The sequence below is a fragment of the Hippocampus zosterae genome, chromosome 3 (genome assembly GCF_025434085.1).
Source record: "Hippocampus zosterae strain Florida chromosome 3, ASM2543408v3, whole genome shotgun sequence".
NCBI lineage: Eukaryota > Metazoa > Chordata > Actinopteri > Syngnathiformes > Syngnathidae > Hippocampus > Hippocampus zosterae.
In genome coordinates this window covers 8629868-8651335 of record NC_067453.1, presented here as the reverse complement: position 1 = coordinate 8651335, position 21468 = coordinate 8629868, and the positions used below count along the sequence as shown (strand labels likewise).

Below are 21468 nucleotides of genomic sequence, written 5' to 3'. Positions count from 1 at the left end.
TTAATTGTGTCCGTGGTGTATATTTTTGGAATGGTCAGGACTTTAAACGCTATCATTTTGAGAAAAAAAACCACCACACTTTCAATTTCTGCAAAGGACACAGAAGTTTTCTCGGCACCCTGTTGTGTGGTGTATGTGTATAATGCAGGTGAGAGCGAGGGAGGTGTCCCTCATCATATCGAGGAGGTATCCCAAAGCTAATGATGTTTTGGATACGAGTATGACAGCGTGCACCAAAGACTTCAAGCCACATTAACGCAACGATCGCTTTGTATTAATAGCAATGCAAATGCGTAGGCCTGACGAGAATAAATAGACTTTGAGGTCTTCTGGGGGAAATGGGTTTGATATGATTAAATGTCACTCTTTTGGTCTATATTGCAACTGTGATACTTTATTTGCTCTGGATAAAGTGCTTCCGTTTACAAAAAATGTTATTAATGCTTGAATATACATGATATGGATTTAGAGTATTGAATGAACAACGCATTGGCATGTCAATATTGTCGGCTCTATCTTCAGTTTGAAACATTTTCCTACAATTGCACTTAAAAAATACGGTAAATTAAGTCTATTCACATGTGATGCATGATTACAAATAAAATGTAAAGTCTTGAAAAGCGATTTTTTATGCAAAGACATGATAGCTCAATTAAGAATAATTCAAGCACTGGTGATCCTAATCATCATCAACATTCTAAGTGCCCCAAATTGTTTGTGCTCATTGGGAAATGAATAAAAGCATCTCAAACTCATTTATGTTGCACAGTATATGTCCATTTTTACGACCATTTCAAGCAGAACATGACTAGTGTAAACCTTGAGCTCTTTTATAATGCAGTCTGTATTCCATGATTGGGGGGTGGGGGGGGGTGAATCAAGTGCGAAGGGATGTAAGCACTGTGTGGTAAGAGCAAAGTGATCCTTGGATTCTGACATGAATAGTGAATAACTACCTATAGCTTTTGGTGTTGGTCTTCTTTTTTCCCCCATCATCCCCTTTTCCTTTTGTCTGTCAATTTCTTTCTGCCATTCTCCTCTAACCCTGAGTTAGGGTGTGAAAGTGCACTCACTCATCCGAGAGGAGGTCTTTTAGCAGTTTGTTCTTGTCTCTGAAGCAGCCCAGAGAGTGCATACTGTCCAGGACGTCGGGGTCGATGTCGTCTGCAGATGGGAGACTGCGTATGGTCACCTTCCGTAGCACAGGCTGCTCAGGCTCGGGCTCGTTCTTACCCCCTCTGAGAAGGCACAATGACATGTGTTGGAACGTTCAAATGTTGGACATACCTCTTTGACACTGACAAAACTGAGTTTACCTGTTGCATAGTTACTGTTGCATAGTAACCTTTACATAGTGAGAACGATACTAGACACAGACCCTCGTTAGATTGCACCACACAATGGGTTCAGCAAACTTTAGCATTCACATGCCTTTACGCCACCTTGGCCTTCTTTTGACCCCATTAGAATTTTGCATTTTCGACATGTTGCATCAACTTGTGAATATTTTCACCCGAATGAACATTATGGAAAGCTGAGCTTTGAGTTTGCAAGCTTCATGGGTTGATTTCATAAAAAAATCATCTCTGCTCATGAATTCTTTGTGAACCTCATTTTGGAATGCCTCCCATATGTTAGTAGTTTGTTCCCCTCTTGAAATAATGATAATAGACATAAAATAATAAATGATTTGCTTTGTTTAATCGGGTAAGGCAATTCAGAACAGTTTCTCATTTACAATCCGACCTGGAGGTAATTAAGTGGTCAGTGTCACTGATCTCTATAAAGTAAACACCCACCCTTTCACACATCACCATGCGTATCACGACACCCACTTATGCCACGCAAATGCCCCTGCTCCTTCGTAACGGAACGTTAGCGGGGGAGTGGCCAACTTAGGCCGTCAGTCAATAGCCAGCTGGAATTAATTAATTACATTTTATGAATTGATGGCTGATTTCTGATTGGATAATTGGATGAGTTCATGAATCAGAATCAGAATCATCTTTATTGGCCAAGTATGTAGAACACACAAGGAATTTGTATCCGGTATAACACGCTGCACTAGTATCATCGTAAACAACAAAATCATTGAACCATTTTAGAGTAACCAGTAGTTTTGTAGTACCATTTTGTGGTGCAAGAAGAGTGACTATGTCAGTGACTGTTTAAGGAGTTAATGGCTAGAGGGAAGAAGCTGTTTAAGTGTCTACTGGATTTGGTGCGCATGGATCTGTAGCGTCTGCCTGAGGGGAGTAGCTGAAAAAGGTGGTGGGCAGGGTGCGGGGGATCCAGGAGGATTTTCCGTGCCCTTGTCTTGATTCTTGCACTGTGAAAGTCCTCAAGAGTGGGTAGGGCGGTGCCAACGATTTTTTCTGCCGTCCTAACTGTCCGTTGAAGTCGGATTTACAAATGAAAAATGTCAACATTTAAATGTAGCGCATCTTTAAATCATGTAGCTGCCCTTTGTTAAAAACGGGACTTATAGTGTCTGCAGGTAGTAGTGAGCAAATTTAAACGGGGAAATACAGTACCATCAATATCCACTGTAGGGTAAATGAGCGTTCATTCAGCACCACGTGTAGCTGGTAAGGCTCAAGTCAGACACGGGCTGTCCTCGGTTGTGCAAAGACTGATGTGCTCACTACTGCTGATTTGCATTTGGTGCTTATCCTCAATTTCTGTTATTTTGCTTAAGAGCCACTGTGCGATTGCATGAACTTTTTTTCTGACAGGGACAATAACTCACAAGCCATCTATTCAGCCCGTTTCACATACTACTCATCCGGATGACCGTAATTCATCTTTGCTTGGCCAAGAATGGCAAGGCAATTAGATCAAAAACTCTGGCAGTTCTCCTGTTATCAAACAAAATACTATCCCCTGATTGATAGTATTTTGTCCAAGTCCGGTCATCGAGAGCCCCGATCCAGCCTGTTTTACAAAGTAGATGTCTCCTTCTTGCAACACATCTGATTCAAATGATGAACTGATTATTTGACACAGATATGTTGGATGAGGGAGACAGGTTGCGTAGGGGGCTCTTGAAGACCGAACTTGGTACCCCTGCCGTAGATGAAATTTGTTTCAAAAAAGGCGTTTCAAAGCAGGTGTTGTGAAACTTAAGGTGAGTGAAAACCTGTCCCCTCCTCCAGCTAAGAGCTGCTTCCCCTCCCCAGTGCCTGCATTTGCTCCGTCTCCTTTTACAAGCACCACCAATTTGCTCTCACAGCCCCAAGAGGTGTGTCATGGCCTGCTCCAATGTAGCCTGCCGCACATGTCTCACAGTATGTCTCACAGAGTGGCTACTCTCAGCAGAACTACTTCAGCAGTAGAAAAAGGAGTCCAAATGAGGGTATACTTACATGTACCATGTGTGCTTCTGGATCTGTTCTAGCTGGAAAACAAAAAAGGAAACAGACAGCAAGTGAGAATGCAATGCACCATGACTTTCGTTTCAAGTAACCTTTCAATTGCATTTGTTTTCTTCACATCCAAACTAAATCAAGTGGGTGACTGCCGGCTAAACAATGAAAGAAAATCAAATGGATGTGAATACGTGGCCTCAATGAGCTCTGTGTACAAACAGAAATGTGATTGAGCCACATAAAGGACGATAGAATGTGCAAGGATAAAATGAGGCTCTCAAATATTAATAGTGCCAATGGAAGGATGGGAAATAAGAGGGGATCGAGGGAGAGGACGCATTGGCATGTTGAAGAGAGAGAGAAAAGGATGATAACTCTGAGCTATAAACAGAATATTATCTCCTCCATACACACTGCTGACCCGGACAAGCCCTGCAGGTCTAAAGGGAATCTGCGGTTCACACGCATGCTTTCTCATCACAATTTTAATGTGGTTCCATGCTGACACCATCAACAGGCTTTTTTTTTTTTCAGGCTGACGTCCAGACCCAGAGAGAAAATACCAGTGAAAGGGCGACAAAAGCAGATGTCTGCTCAAATGACTGCGCTGTGCTTCAGCTGGCCACAGGATCAATGTATCAGATGGGACTTCCATTTGCTGCTGCTGCTGAAGAACCTTGGGAGCCACACGTAGCAGCTGTAATTATTGCCATTCATTTACAGGCATTCTCTCGGCCGTGCGCCTCCATCATCGTCTTGCTGATTCTACTACACCAGAGGCGCGACCTCTGCTTTGCCTCCATGTAATGTTGGTCCACTGGCAGAGCTGAGAGAAAGGTGTCTCAAGGCTCCTTCCACAGAGGTCGCCACATCGCTCAACGTATTGACAGACACAGTGACAGTCGGATACAAGCAAGAATGTGACCTACTCTCCACCACTTTTATTGAAGGCCTTTCGGGCTAAGAAGCAATATCACACACGGGCTGAAAGGTTTCAAGTGCAATATCTCATCCTTCAGTCAGTGGATGTGACAGTGTCAATTTGCAGATACTTCTAATGGAGGAATGTTTCTGTGCTACTATTGGCCCTACAAAGTGTGCATACTTAAATGTTTATTTGGCGCAATGTGTTTTAGGCTTTTGTTCAGAACCGATGCATGCCTGCTATTACCCGAACCCTTCTTCAATCATTACATTATTTATTCAAAGAAAACAATTTCACGCTGTAAGCGATGTAAATCTGTAATTCCCAGAAAATAATGCATCCATACATTTTCTAGACCATGTCTCTTCAGCCAAGGTACACGATGTGGGCTTTGCATTGGAGCACCTCGCCATTATGCAATTGCAGAGGTTACAAAGAAAAAAAATATTCGCCGTTTGCAAGCACAGTGGAACCGTGCTATCTCGCAGATTTGTAAGTAGGGGTGGGCGTCATTCCGTCAGACCGAGAGAAGGTCCATCACTGTTTCCGTCTGTGTTTCAGGCCTACCCACATGGGCCCTGTCCATCCCTCATAGGCGAAAGCCGATCAGTGTGGAGAACTTCATTTCCATTTCACACACAAATACAAATTGAAACGCAGTCAAATAAAAAAAAAATGAGACGCGCACACACACACACACACACACACACACACACATTCACACACACACACACACACACACACACACACGCACATGCACATGCACATGCACATGCACAGCGTGGTGATTGGTGAAATAAAAACAATACGGGGCAGATTTCATTGAGGCCTGTTGGACTGAATAATAATAATAATAATAATACATACAACATTGTTTTATTTTTTAAGTTTTCTGTGATCGGCTGCGTGTCAGGTGCGCGGCACCTGTAAGTGACATAGTACCAGTAAGTCCATTCTCGACGCCGTTTGGCTGTTGGCGACAACTTGGACGGACTGGGCCGGCCTGAAATGCTGATGGAAGTATCCGCCCCTAAGGGATCATTTTCATGAGCGTTTAAAATATAACGGTAGAGTTGCACGCCCAAAATGTAGGATTACGTTGCTCAGGAACATGCCAGAGAGCATTGAGGTCTACTGGAAAACGAGTTTAACAGCAAGAAGAGGCAGAGAAGGTCCTGAATTGCTCATGTAAAAGTCCCTCTTCCAGGGAGTTCCGCAGTTGAGCAAAGAGAATAGATGCATGTGAGTATTGTGAGTATGCTCTGTTTGTTTGTGTAACTGTTCCGGGTGTGTGAAAGTAGTGTTTTGATGTCAGCGGACTTTTTTAAGGAAGAAACTCAGTCATTTTGGTTGAACATGAAATATATTTCTCCACACTTACCAAATGTGATCTATGCTAATTATCACCTCATATAAACTTTTGTTTTAACGTGAGGATAACTAAGTAGATCTTGTGTCTCTTTTCTCTTTCTGATGTTTTATTCAGAGAGACAGAGCAAGATAGCTGTGGTTGGGTGCTTGGGATGTGGAGAGCCAGTTGCATGAGGCAGAAGACATCTGCCTGCTCTGGTGTGTGACCTTGCCTCGACAACTTAAGGTTGTATGTGAACGCTCTCCTTGCATGCTAGTTTTTAAGAAATGGTATCGACTGTTGACCTTGCTTTCGTGGGGTTGACATGTTGTCCTTGTTTAAACATTCAATGTTTCATTCTCGTTTGCTGTATAATACATTTTAACTGGGAGTGACCAAAAAAAAACGAAAATATCTTGACGATAGGATGCTCTGCTTCTTGTGTTGTATGGAGAACTGTGTGAGTGCGAGGAAGAACAGGCACTAAGGCAGACTTTAAAAGTGTGTTTTCATGTGTTTAAATGTGTGTTCATAATAAAGAATTCCAGAAATTGTTTCCACAAAGTTGAAAGCATACAATTAGTCAGTCTAAACCGAAAATGTATCTCTCTGCAAATAATTGGGTTCTTGGGGCACAGAGGTTGGAGAGTGCAGGGGGATCCAGGCCAATCACTGCTTGATTCTTGAATTAAAATGCTGTTCCGGCACGAGAGTGCTGCGAGCTAAGCATGGAGCACAGCATTAATTTTGCTCTCAACGTCCTGTCACTTTGATTCTTATGGGAAGGTTAACGTCAACTTTTGCGTTGTCATTCTGACCGCTTCCCATTGTGGAATGGCCACTAACGACAGAACAGCAAGAACACTTGGAGTTGGGCTATTTGACTTTGTGTGAGGTCACAACACATCCCCCGAAGCTGTTTCGACCTCTCCTGCACGACAGAGATGGGGTGGGAGGGGAAACAGGTAGCATATTGTCTCTCAGTGGCTCAGCCTGGGGTGCCACACTTAGTAAAGGACTGGCTGACATAACTAAAGGGTCCCCAAGGTGACCTGTCCTTATGTAGCACAGGCAAAAAAAAAGAGAAAAAAAATAGTGTTCGTGCAGCATACTAAAGAATTGGAGCCTCTCATGTTTCTGATTCTACCACCACGTCGCACACTATTAAATGGTGCTCAGTGATTGTTGTGGCTCTCCTAGAAATGAGCAATTTTGGTCTACCGGTACAGTAATACCTCGTTTATCGCGTTTAATGGGGACCAAAACCAACCACGATAAACGAAAATCCGCGACGTAGCGCTCCCCCCTCCATATAGGTACATGTACATAATATTATAAGGCCAAATTTAATGGTATACATGCATGTAGAAGTACATTTTGAAGTAATTAACATGACTTAATGCTGTATACTAATAGATATAAACATGTATAAGTTAAGTTAGTTTATGAAGAACTAATTGTAGTACAGTAAACATATATGTAGTACTGTATATGTTGCTCTATGTGACTTGCTGTTATTTTGCTGACTTTCACTGCTTCTCGCGGACCTTTTGCGGACTTAATTAATTAATTTTTAAAAGGAATACGTTTGAAAAAATCTGTGATGCACTGAAATCGCAATAAATGAACCGCAAAATAGCGAGGGATCACTGTACATGCATGAATAAAAACGGCAAAATGATGGCATTTTCTCCTTGCAACTTTGTGTAAATAAGTAGCCCTGAACACGAGTCAGCAAAGTGGATCATATTCTTGTATTCTGACCAATCACAGTATTTAGCGCTATAATTCCATATTGAATTGTCGAAGAATATTGTCAAGAGACAGCATAAATAGCCATCTTGTTACAGCAAATGCACGATCACTGACAGACTGATGAAATTGGACTGCTTACTCCAAATGATGATGAAGCATAACTCTATGCAAATCACTCAATGCCAAACAAACACAGACAAGCGGACAGGAAATGCACTGTTAATGAATACATTTCCAGTCAGCAAAATACACATGGTTGTTGTCTAAATCTGAGAGGCAGCCAAAGAGCGTTGGGATGCTGTCTGTTTCCTGCCTTCAGACCTCCTCCTCAGAGGATTGCTCAGCTGTAGTGAGGACATCACACCTCGCGAACACCACGTCGTCATTGCAATTACATGCGAGAGAACTTGTAAGCACGGCGCAAAAATCACGCCAAACGGCAGTTGCGTGCCGTTTGGCAGTTGATGATTATGAAATGTGCTCTTGATGGTATCGATGTATTTTATTTTGACGGCTGCACCTTGAAATGTTTCGTAGGAGGGTATATCCTGCTCTGATCTGTCACGTCCCGGGGTTGCCAGCAGGGGGCGGGCCTTCTGCCCGCCGTTTACACACCTGTCACCCATTAGGGAGTACTTGCTCAGTCTTTATTTGGACGCTCTGGCAGTCTACTCACTGCCGGAGAATTCCACGCCGTGCCAAAATTTCTCTCGCCCAATTCCTACTTGCATTTATTCATTGTCTCTTAGCCTTGTGGCTGTTATTACGCGTCGTTGTTCCTCTTGCGAGTGAAACTTATATTCATTGTTCTAATCTGACCCTCCTTGCCATCTTTTTCCGCAAGCGTTTTCAGTTGTCCTTTTATTTTATCCCTGGTCCCTATTTTGACCAGCGCTTTTTGTTATTCTCCCTGTCGGGTTATTTTGTGTTCGTTATTAAAGACTCCTTTTGTTATCTGACAAAATCTCTTTTTGTGTCTGCTATTTCGGGGATCCACTTCCTTATTTTGTTGTGCACGGAGCGATCATTCTATCGCTTCGGGCACAACGTGACATGATCAGGTGATCAGGAATCAGAAAACAAATAACACCAAATCATCCAAATCTACAAATATCTTGTCAAATGGAGTGGTAATAGATTGGTTTCATGTTCGATGATATAAACATTGATATGTATTGTGATGGGCAGCCTGGTAGTCCAGTGGTTAGCTTTGGCTTCACAGTGCAGAGGTACCGGGTTCAATTCCAGCTCCGGTCTCCCTGTGTGGAGTTTGCATGTTCTCCCCGGGTCTGCGTGGGTTTTCTCCGGGTACTCCGGTTTACTCGCATTCCAAAGACATGCATGGCAGGCTGATTGAACACTCTAAATTGTCCCTAGGTGTGAGTGTGGGCATGGATGGTTGTTCGTCTCTGTGTGCCCTGCGATTGGCTGGCACCCGATTCAGGGTGTCCCCCGCCTACTACCTGAAGAGAGCTCGGATGGGCTCCAGCACCCCCCGCGACCCTAGTGAGGATAAAGCGGTTCGGAAAATGAATGAATGAATGAATGAATGAATGAATGAATGAATGAATGTATTGTGCTTAATGTAAGCATTCTATTCAGACAAATGTCATGGATATAATTTGTGTATTTGCTTAAAAACCCACGAAGAGTTTCAGTACAAAATATAATGACAGAAAATAAAACATGTCGGTGACTGACCAATACACATTTAGACTTCAATATGTCCATCTTTTTCATTTGTTTGAAATTTGTTTTATTGTCTGTCAATCAATTACAAGACACATGTACCATATTTACTAAAAACAAAGATAATATGGACATTTGTAACATATGCAAAGAAATGTTTGGACAGCCTTGCTCATCTTATTAAATCATTCCAACATTTGACTGGTAGCTCCTGACCATTCTTAGTAAAATGATTTGGATTGAGTAAAATGAGCAAGTAGCATTGTGGTTCGTATATCGAATGCAAAGTTGGAATGTTTCTTTGTGTTGTATATTTTATTTCAAAAACATGCATGCGAGTGCAATGGAAGACTCTAAATCGGCCTAGTTATTTTGTCTTTTTGTGACACACAACTGGCTGACAACTATTTTCTCCGGCAGTTGATCACAAAGAGGTGAAGCTCACCCCATCTATGCTTGTGAATGGCCGTGCAATTCAGGGAAGCTCCTTTTATACCTAATAATGGCACCCACCTTTTCTCAGTTAGCCAGTTCACCCATGGGATGTTCCAAATAGGTGGTTACTGAGGTTTTTTGCCACCTGTCCCAGCTTTCGAAGTTAACGCTCATTTGCTAAAAACAATAAGGGTGACCAGTATGAACACGAAATATCTTCTATTTGGAGAGTATTCAATTAAATATAGGTTGAACATGATTTGAAAATCATCGTATTAGGTTTTTACCTGTTTAACTTAATGTCCCAACTGCAGTGGAATTGAGTTTGTAGAACGAAAGACAGTAAAATGAGTGTGTAAGTATGTGTGTGTGTGTGTGTGTGTGTGTGTGTGTGTGTGTGTGTGTGTGTGTGTGTGTGTGTGTGTGTGTGTGTAAGGATTCTAAAGCATCTACAGTGAAGGGAAGCAGATCAGAACTGTCTGAGCTGCCTTTGTCCAAACTCCCCCGCTGACTCTTTCCCCTCACATCATCCATCCACCTTCCCAAAATGATCAGACGCTACGTAGAAGGGTCAAGCATTGCAAAGTGGGATGAGCAACAGGGGGTTGGAAGGAAAGAAAAAAACAAATGAGACAAAAGTGATGGAAAGTCTTGGCAGGAGAGATGTATCGGCAACGACTCTGCACAGCGTGATTGGTTGTTCTCACGGATGCCCATTTAATGTAATTCCCCTTTTGCCTTTTTTTAACCACACAAATGTTGTTTCAGCTAGGATCCAACAATGCCCACTTACAACATTGCACCACAATCGTGATCAAAAGCGGTTGTAGATTTTTAAATTAAATACAAAACCTATTCTACCTGGTACCATATGTCACCACCAGGATTTGGCTAATTGAATAGGTCATGATGAATATGTTTCAGCTGGCATTTCCTTCTAATGCGTTTCCTCATGTTCTACTGGGCTTGTGTGAGTTTTCTCCAGGTCCTGGAGTTTCTAAATTGCCCTATGGGTGAGAACATGAGTGTGAATGGATGTTTGACAAGTGTATCTGTGCCCTTCGATTGGCCAGTCCAGTGTATCCCTGCCTCTCGCCCAGTGTCATCTGAGATGGGCTCTGGCTCACTCTAATTAGGACAAGTACGATCGAAAATGGACGGGTGACAAGAACACGTATTTCCAGTCAAAGGACATGTCCAGATGTTTTCCAGAAGACATTGTCTACCATCAGTGTTTCTTTTTCCTCCCAAGTGGACGAGGCAGATTGAAAAGAGAGGTTTAGCGGAACACCATCACATGAATGTTATGGAGAATATGTGATGCAAATTTTAAACGGGGGGGGGGGGGGGACTCTCCCAACAAGTATGTCTCAATGTCTGATGGATGTAGTGGCACGAGTGAAAGTGTGATAGTGTCACTTTGTTGTTCACATGGTCAAAGTGTTTGGACTATGTTTTTCTTTAGAACCCACCTTTGACACATTACACTCATCCACAGTAAATACAACTTTAGGATTTCTACTGTCCGTTGTGGGAATTTATAATCTGTGCAACTGCTCAAACCAGTGGATGATGCTGGAAAAACACAATTTGCCTTGTATCTACTTTGCAATTTCTAATTTGTATCGAGCAGATATCCAAATGCTCAATTAATTAGTTCAGTAAATTGGCTCAAAACAATTTTAGGGTTCTTTTAGCATTAACATTCTCACTTTTATAATTGGTCTCTTGCGCAATTGCGAGTGAGCCCAGTGAACTCGACCTTGCGATAAGCGGTTGCTCACCCTGCACAATAAGACGTGACCAGAAACAAACATCAATGTCTGCTGAGCTACATTATTCTAGCTGCTCGCTTTATTAAAAACAAATAAACAAAAAAAATAGTGGTGAATATTGTTTGTAAGTTTGTTGTGCATTTATAACACTGCCTTGGTTTGAAAAAAATAAAACAAGGAATTTAAAAAGTGCATCCGGTTGTAAGAGAAAATCCAGAAGCTTTTGTTTTGTTTACAAACATGCCATTGGCTGACAGCCCAAAGCAAAGGTGCTCACGCAGCATAACCTCTTCACGTCACTGACCGTTAGTCTTTTGGAGGCATCCACTTCGATCATGCCCCGCAGGAGGTTCTGACAGTCTGGAGGGATGAAGTGGGGCATGTGGAACACTCCTAACTTCACTTTCTCCAGCAGATTCCTCAGGTTGTCGTCATCAAATGGCAGCGCTCCCTGAAATTGGAAAAGGAGAAATGTGTGGATGTTGTAATTGAATAGTGCAGAAGAATTTATTCTCACTTGATGTAATGGCAAATTTAATAGGTTGGCTGTGTGAAATAAACACAGAATTCCGCTTTTCATCCTTTGTAATTTAACACATTCTCTCTCTCTCTATCTCTAAGAATTTATCTTCTAAATTCTCAAATGGGAACAATCTGCTCTTCTGCAATGATGCAAAAATAAATAATCATCAGCAGTAACATAAAAACAACGGCATTTCTAATAATTACCCCACTTTGGCATTTACCTTGTTCATTAAGCATTATCAAAGCCATTTATCAGAGTGAGCTGACATCCCACAGATAGATGTGCCTGCGTGATGAATAGCAAACTCCGCAGGGTGGAGTGGTGGTGGTGAAAAAAATGAAGAAAATTAAAAGAAACACGGCGATGAATGTGGACTGGTGGAGTAGTAAGGGTGCGCTTACGTAAGCGATCTTTTGAGCTGGGTCTAATGACCGGAGAATGCCAAATACATCCATAAAAATCTCGCAATGTGCAGCCACATTGGATAAAAGGTGGAGAGCAAGTAATGGGCCAAAACTTGCTTTTTTAAGATAATTTTCAATTCTGTAAGATCAATCCAATGTTCCAATGCCGGGTTGAGACACGTGTGTGCACACACACACACACACACACACACAGGAATGAACCCAAAAAACACAAAGACGTCTTTGACCAGAGTCACTCTGTCGGCAATGGTGTTCATTTTGAGCTATCCTCTTGCAGTTTCATTGCATTAATTATTCATGCAGAAGGAGTGTGCGGGAACTAAAGCCCAGCTGTTGATGAAATAGATCTGCGCGGCCAAATGTCTGGGAAAGGACATACATCATGAAGCTGGACAGAAAGGCACTCTTATGAGTCTTGGGATGCAAAATTAGCTTGAGGGTGTTTGAGGAATGCGACATGAATTCTTTGACCGGTGCGACTGCAATCAAGTACACGTACACTTTCTTATCCAACTTAAGACTGCCTCAAGTGAACAATGAGCACCGTAACTGTGACACTATATTGTCCAAAACGGTGCAACCAGACAGCTTCAGTTAGCAAAGAACAAGTTGGTAGACTCACCACCAATAGGGCAAAAAGAATGACCCCACAGCTCCAGACGTCCGCTTTCCTCCCATCATACTTCTCCCCCTGAAGACGAGAGTGTTAATGTTAGCATTAGTGAAACAAGACAGATGCCTGGAGAGGAAGCCTTGTAGAAGAGCAGATGATGTACGGGCAACGGGAGACAAAACAACAAGGGGGAGATTATTCACATTTATAGCGCTGTGTTTTCACTCTGGCAATCCCTTGCAATAGCTCGGCATGATCCACAACTCCTAAAAGTCTCTTTTAAATTTGAATGGCCAAGCTCAGTATGCCTAGAGAGCATGTCCCTGGCATCGCTTTGTTTATCCATTAACATCGCTAAAGTCTGAGGGATATTTTCTGACATACACTATTATTATCTCAAAAGAAAATATAGTGAATTACATTATGTTCTCTACTATTGCTGCGAATACGAATAAGGCAGGGCCCCGCTTTTACCTTTGTCGACACACTGTATGTACCATAACATGTCCATACACCCCATGTCCAAATTCCAGGTTTTTGTGATACATAAACGCTGCTCACAAGAAGGATGCACTTCAAATCAACAATCAACTACGATTTAAGGCCTCTCCTGTTAACTCATTATCTCATAGCCAGATAGTTCTTCTGCGCCCATGCAAGACTCCCCAAGATTCTCCTTGGATTAATCTCTTGTTTGTGACTTGAACGGCCTTTGACTTCCCTGCCGTGTCGCTTTACGACAGTACAGTGTGAGTTTCCCTAATATATATATATATATATATATATATATATAGCGGCTGGATAGCTCAGTTGGTAAGGCATCGGTTTGGCATACGGGAGACGGTGGTTCGAATCCCGCTTGGGGCAAAAATGAGCACATAACACCATCCAGTGTGGGTCCTTGGGCAAGATCCTTCACGCTAATGCCTACCTCATACAATGATGAGAGACAATAAAACGAATGACATGCCGGCTCAGACGTCGCCCGGCCAAACAAGGTCTGCGTCAGGTGCTGGGGAACCAGAGCACCTTGATGAAAAATGGGCTACTGGAACAAAGCGGAGATGGGCGAGAGGCGATAACATGGCTCTGTTGGAATGCTACTACTCAAGCAACCCTAGTCAGAGGGGTTACATGCAGAGAATGTGGGCTAAATGGTTACTTCGAAACCCACAGTCACGGTTGACCACGAAACAACTAGTAGCTCAGTGTTCCAACATCCACAAACGGCAACTGCTGTCACAACTTGAGATTGATGAGGTACAACGCAGGTACCATGGCGAAGGGCCCCAGGCTGCCAGATCAGAGGAGGAGGTCATACAAGAGATTGGGAGGCAAGGCCCAATGAATGAAATGCTGAGCGAGGCAGCAACTGACCTGAAAGCTAAGATAATGGCGAGAATGAAAGCTGGGCAACCTAGAAACCGATTACAACGGCTATGTGAAGTACCATCTGAAAGTCTCATAGAAAGTGTGAATGCAGCACTGAGGGCAATCCTTACCGTAACGATCACAGAAACCAATGAGCTGATATACGCTTCAGCATCAGTGATCCTGGAGACTCTGGGCTATAAGAGCAACCATGGAAGCCATGAGATACGTTACCCACCATGGAAAAGACGGTTGGAGGCTAAGATCAAGGCGGCCCGGAAAGATGTGAGTCAATTGACGGAGGCCCAGAGAGGTGTGATGAAAAGGCCGATACCCGAGAGGTACATCCAGATGACCATACCTGAAGCACTCGAAACTGCCAAACAAAGGCTCCAAGCCTTGTCCAGCCGCCTAAAGCGGTACACGAAAGAGAATGAGGCCAGACGAATAAACAGGCTGTTCGCAACACAACCTGCGAAAGTGTACGCTCAGTGGCAGGGTCCTAACAACAGAGCTGACCCACCAAGACTGGAAACTGAAAGGTACTGGAAAGGCATATGGGAGAAGGAGGTTGCACATAACAGCAGTGCACAATGGCTGGTGACCCTGAGAGAGGTCCACACCTACTGGCTAAAGAAACTCACAGCACTCCATGAGTGCCTAGCAGAACAAATGAACCAGCTGCTGAGGGATGGGACTCACCCAGAATGGCTAACCGAAGGGCGAACGATCCTGATCATGAAGGATCCCTCGAAGGGTGCAGCCCCATCCAACTATCGGCCAATAACCTGTCTCTCCACAACATGGAAGCTCATGTCAGGCATCATTGCGGCTAAGATAAGTGGACACATGGATCAATACATGAGCGAAGCACAGAAGGGCATTGGTAGAGATACTAGAGGAGCCAAACATCAACTCCTGGTTGACAGAACAGTCGCACAAGACTGCAGGTCCCGACGTACCAACCTGTGCACAGCTTGGATTGATTACAAGAAAGCCTATGACTCGATGCCACATACATGGATCACTGAATGCTTGGAGTTGTATAAGGTGAACAGGACCCTAAGAGCCTTCGTTGCGAACTCGATGAGGATGTGGAAAACCACACTTGAAGCCAATGGCAAGCCACTTACCCAAGTGTCCATCAAATGTGGCATATACCAAGGTGATGCACTCTCCCCACTGCTGTTCTGCATAGGACTGAACCCCCTAAGCCAAGTAATCACCAAGACAGGCTATGGATACCGCCTCAGAAATGGAGCTACAATCAGTCACCTCCTCTACATGGATGACATAAAGCTGTATGCTAAGAGCGAAAGGGACATAGATTCCCTGATCCACACAACCAGGATCTACAGCAGCGACATCGGGATGTCATTCGGGCTTGAGAAATGTAGTCGGATGGTGACTCAGAGAGGAAAGGTAGTCCGCACTGAAGGGGTCTCACTCCCTGAAGGAACAATAGCAGACATTGAGGACAGCTACAAGTACCTTGGTATACCACAAGCCAATGGCAACCTCGAACTGGCAACAAGGAAAGCGGCTACGGCCAAATACCTCCAGCGAGTGAGGCAAGTCCTAAGAAGCCAGCTCAATGGCAAGAATAAGACCCGGGCAATAAACAGCTATGCCCTGCCAGTGATCAGATACCCTGCAGGAATAATAAGGTGGCCAAAGGAAGAGATTCAGACCACGGACATTAAGACCCGAAAACTCCTAACCATGCATGGAGGGTTCCATCCCAAATCCAGCACCCTGAGACTGTACGCAAGCCGAAAGGAAGGAGGCCGAGGACTAGTGAGTGTAAGAGCAACTGTCCAGGATGAAAAATCCAAGCTCCATGAATACATCAAGGAGAAGGCTCCAACGAATGACGTACTCAGAGAATGTCTCAGACAATGGGGAACAGAAGATGAGGCGCTGGAGGAGGGACCATCATGGGAGGACAAGCCCCTACACGGGATGTACCACCGGACCATAACTGAAGTGGCTGATCTCAAGAAGTCCTATCAGTGGCAAGAGAGGGCTGGCCTGAAGGACAGCACAGAGGCACTCATCCTGGCTGCTCAGGAACAGGCCTTGAGCACCAGAGCCATCGAGGCCCAGATATACCACACCAGACAAGACCCAAGGTGTAGGTTGTGCAAAGGGGCACCTGAGACGATCCAACACATAACTGCAGGGTGTAAGATGCTGGCAGGGAAAGCCTACATGGAACGCCATAACCAGGTGGCTGGCATAGTCTACCGAAACATCTGTGCGGAGTATGGACTGGAAACCCCAAGGTCAAAATGGGAAACACCTCCGAAGGTGGTGGAGAATGACAGAGCGAAGATCCTGTGGGACTTCCAGATCCAGACTGACAAGATGGTAATGGCGAACCAACCAGATATCGTGATCATAGATAAAGGGCAGAGGAAAGCCGTTGTAGTGGATGTAGCGGTCCCAAGTGATGGAAACATCAGGAAGAAGGAACATGAGAAACTCCAGAAATACCAAGGGCTCAGAGAGGAGCTGGAGAGAGCCTGGAAGGTAAAGGTGACAGTCGTGCCTGTGGTGGTCGGAGCACTCGGGGCAGTGACCCCCAAACTAGATGAGTGGTTGCAACAGATCCCGGGAACAACATCGGACATCTCAGTCCAGAAATGTGCAGTGCTGGGAACAGCAAGGATACTGCGCAGAACCCTCAAGCTTCCTGGCCTCTGGTAGAGGACCCGAGCTGAATGAGGGACGGACACCACCCGAGGGGTGAGATGAGGATATATATATATATATATATATATATATATATATATATATATATATATATATATATATATATATATATATATATATATATATATATATATATATATATATATATATATATTAGGGATGTGAATCTCAGCACTGAGGACGATTCGATACACATCTCGATCCACTGCCAGCGATGCGATACTTAAACGATACATGGAATTTTCTGGCGATACGATGCGATACGTTTCACCGTCGTCACGATGTGATACGATTCGATACACATTAAGTTCAAATCAATGCGATCCGATACGATACAATGCAATTTGTTGCAATATTGTGATATTAAACATGATGCAAATAAGCAAAGAAAAAAAGCTTTTAAAAAGATGGAATTCAGTATGGTATTACAAAAAGGATACCACTTTATTCCTTATAAACAGTAGAACTTGTAAAAGAACTTATTTAAGCCCTTTCACAATTGGGTTTTGTGCAAAGAAAATGTAAACAATTTGGCACCTGAGACTCACAGCTGTTGCTATAGTGTATATATATGAAATATAATAATTTATATATATATATATATATATATATATATTATACTTTTTTTTTTGCAAAGCAATGATGGTGCATTCATTGCGCCTAGGAAAGGGCAGATATGTGACGTTTAACTTGAATAAAACGGAGCTTAAATCGGATTTTACCGATACCCATCAATGCATCGTGATGAATCGCGATTTCACCCGTCAATCGCGTCGTACCCAGTGAATGAGCCGATGCACTCGCTATATATATATATATATGTGTGTGTGTGTGTGTGTGTGTGTGTGTGTGTGTGTGTGTGTGTGTGTGTGTGTATGTGTGTGTGTGTGTGTGTGTGTGTGTGTGTGTGTGTGGTGTGTGTGTGTGTGCGCATTTGAAAAGGGATATGTAGACTTCTTTTATCCACTCTCAGGCCACTTAGAAGCAGAAAATGGCAAATAGATCCACAGTGAGAAAGCTTGCTGACTCACCCTGATGACCTCTGGACATGCGTAGTGTGGAGAGCTGTTGGGGAGGCAGAAACACAAGAAGGAATGAGCAAACTCATGTAAGTCAAAGGGAGAAGAAAACTTGAAGGAATGTCATTCTCTTCTTGACACTTGAGCTTCTGCAGCCATATAGGCAATGTCTTAAGTGAACACAGATCGAGATATGCTTCAGAAAGTTCAGACCATCTTAAGTAGTCCGACTCTCTCCAGCAAGGGCATCGTCTCTGATCTTTCCAGCATACTGGATGTGCTGACGGTAAAGCCAATTGCGAGATTGACACATCAATATTACAGATAGATTTAAAGAGCTACCTTGCAAGGTTTGCTCCATGGATGATAGCCTAGCCACTTGCAATATTAAAATTTGATTAGATAGAAGACACTCAGGCATGTATGTGTGTATGTTGTGTACGAATAGAGTCTCTCTCTCTCTGTGTGTCTCTCTCTCTCTCTCTCCTCTCTCTCTCTCTCTCTCTATATATAGTATATACTTTATATCATACCAGTATATCACCTTGATTGGTTTTTAACGAAGAACAAAGAAAACAAAGGCTTCCTCAGCTTTCACTTCGTTCAGTCTCATTTAATAGCAATAAGGAGAGTAGTGTTGATTAACATGTCTCCCATTTATTGGCTTGTTTGTGTGTTTACTCATGTATGGCAGGCCTGTTTTTCCCGCCCCCTCTGGCTGTCAAAATGTTGGCCCGTTACAACACCACCATCATCATCATCATGTCAATGGGGAAATTGACACATGAGCCCATACGAATTCAGCTTTCTTGATTGTAAGTGCATCAGTACATTATGCAGATGAGTGCGGGTAAAACAAGCCTGAGATCTGCCGTAGCTTTGTATGCCGTTTGCGACAGGGACATGAGTCATTTCTCTTCAGAGACAGAAAGTATTGGTAAGCATTTAAAAAGGTTGAGAAACATGATTTTACATTTAAGGTTTTTCACGCACTCCATCTTTTCAATCACTTCCACATTAGGTTGAAGAGTTGACAATTTTTGTCTTCACAGAGATGAGCTTTTGACATCTTGACACTATTACAGTGATATACAGGAAATAGCCATCCATCCAGCCCTTATCAGACCTGCTTATCCTCGCGAGGGTCGTGGGCATGCTGCAGTGGAGCCTATCCCAGCTGTCTTCCAATCACAGGGCACATACATAGAGAAACAACCATTCGCACTCACAATCACATAGAGTGACATGTTAGAGTGTTCAATCAACCTACCCTGCATGTTTTTGGAATGTGGGAGTAAACTAGAGTACCCGGAGAAACTCACTCAGGCACCGGGAGACACATGCGAACTCCACACATGTAGCCCAAGGCCGGGATCAAACCCAGGACATCTGTACTGTGAGACAGATGTACTAACCAGTCGGCCACAGTAAATATAAAATTAATTGTTAAATTAATGTTGTTATATTGTTAAATTCTCAATAAATTATTTACTTGTAATTTACAGAACTGCACAGTATAATATTGAGCTTTGAGTTGAGTTGTCACATTTTTATAAAACAAAAATGGAAATAAAACAGAGCCAGATGAGGTGGCTTGGGCATCTGATTCGGATGCCTCCTGAGCGCCTCCCCGGTGAGGTGTTCCGGTCATGCCCCACCGGGACGAGACCCCGAGGAAGACACGCTGGAGAGACTATGTCACCCAGCTTGCCTGGGAAGGACTCGGAATCCCCCGGGGAGAGCTGGACGAAGTAGCTAGGGAGAGGGAAGTCTGGGCTTCCCTGCTAAAGCTGTTGCCCCCGCGACCTGGCCCCGGATAAGCGGTAGATGATGGATGGATGGATGGATATAAAACAAGACAGTATAGCATCCATGCCCCTTAATTCATGCTTGATTTAAAACAAAACATTATTGGCTTTTTTTGAAGTGAGACACGTTTATACGGTTACGCCCAATCAAGTGTCTAGTGAATGATATTGCAAAGATTACCAACATAAATGTTCAACCCAAAGAGTAATGATTTGCATTTGTCGTGGCAAATCCACATTGTAGATCCCCATGAAACTTACACCGTCATTAAAAAAAAAAGAAAAAGTAAAAAAACAGTGTGATCTTTCATGCTGGATAGATTAATAATGAATGAAATCTAAACATGAATAAACGGACATTTTCCTGATCCAAGCGATATAATAAAATATAATAATATATTTGTACGTAATGGTAATCTGTTCTCAGAGCACTTACTGTAAGTATTTGCAGTTTGAATTTAAACTAGTGTGCCATTTTTCGAAAACAAATTGCTGAATGTCTACAAACCAACAGGAAGCGCTGACGAACTGGGCTTGTGCGGACAAATGCGTGCAGATACTGCATGTATGCACTTGTCCACGCTTCCGCTCATCTACCATCTCTGCATTAATGTATGTGTTTAGAGACTCCCCAAATCTACATGGAACCAGTATCATCTACAGCCTCTATTACCAGTGGCAAAAGTAATACATGTGTGCCAGTCTGCTGAATGGCACCAGGGGGCCAGATAAATGTGTTTCATTAAAACATGTCATGTCCGCACTCAGGGAAACATGAGCAATCAATATGAAGGTCTAGAATGCGGGGAACATCCGCAGATGGACTGATGGTTTGAACCACATGGGATGTCATGATTTTTCTGAAATGCCGTTATTTACACCAGATGTCACAAAACACACACTTTGTAATATGTTGATCTTTCGTCTAATCTGTCTATAACAGGGGTGGCCGACCTGCGGCTCGCTAGCCGCGTGCGGCTCTTTGGCTGGTTCAATGCGGCTCCCGGGCTTTCACATGACAAGCGTCGAAAACGTCTAGGCAGTGGCGCTGCCATTCAAACAACAGCGCTAAATACATACACCTAACTACGTCAGCCTATAATCAATCCCATTACTTGATTGACATACAAGGCAACCAATGAGATGATAACTGAATCAGTGGATTGACATACAGGGTATCCAATCATGACAACTGAACTACCGCTTATGCGCAAACAACGGTGCTCAGCGCAAAGTGCTAAGCTAGTCAGCTTTAAAGGTAGAGGTGCCCAATACGTCAATGCGATCGACCCGGAGCCAGCAGACTATTTCCAAATCAGGCGTTGGGAGGAGGAATTGGGGGGTGGGGGGGAATGTTTGTGTGTGTGTCGATTTTGCTCGTGTTCAGTGAAGTTCCGGCTTTCGCTCATCACATGCGCATGCCTGCGTATGCGCATGTGTGTGTATACGTGTGTTCGTGTGTGTGTGCGTGCGTGTGTGTGTGTGTGTGTGTGTGTGTGTGTGTGTGTGTGTGTGTGTGCGCGCGTGCGTGTGCGCGTAAAAAATAATGGCTCTTAGTCCCTGACTGGTTGGCCACCCCTGGTCTATAAAAATTTTCTTATGTCTAGTAAATCATTCTTCCCCCCCCCCCCCACAAAAGTAAGATGATGTTTTTGGTCAGAATTGTTTTTGTCGCTGTGCTCTTCGGGTCATT

At 43.5% G+C, this 21468-nt stretch overlaps 1 protein-coding gene across 3 annotated transcripts in view; it reads right to left on the bottom strand.

The window, feature by feature from the left end:
- Positions 1 to 21468, bottom strand: part of brsk2a (BR serine/threonine kinase 2a) — a 196639-nt gene that overhangs the window by 26015 nt on the left and 149156 nt on the right. For all 3 annotated transcript variants that reach the window (XM_052060055.1, XM_052060056.1, XM_052060057.1), the window contains exons 6-10: positions 17980 to 18013; positions 12872 to 12940; positions 11603 to 11749; positions 3366 to 3397; positions 1074 to 1238 (exon numbers count right to left, since the gene is read on the bottom strand). In XM_052060055.1, coding sequence (XP_051916015.1) covers positions 1074 to 1238; positions 3366 to 3397; positions 11603 to 11749; positions 12872 to 12940; positions 17980 to 18013 — 447 coding nt within the window. The remainder of the gene's footprint in view (positions 1 to 1073; positions 1239 to 3365; positions 3398 to 11602; positions 11750 to 12871; positions 12941 to 17979; positions 18014 to 21468) is intronic.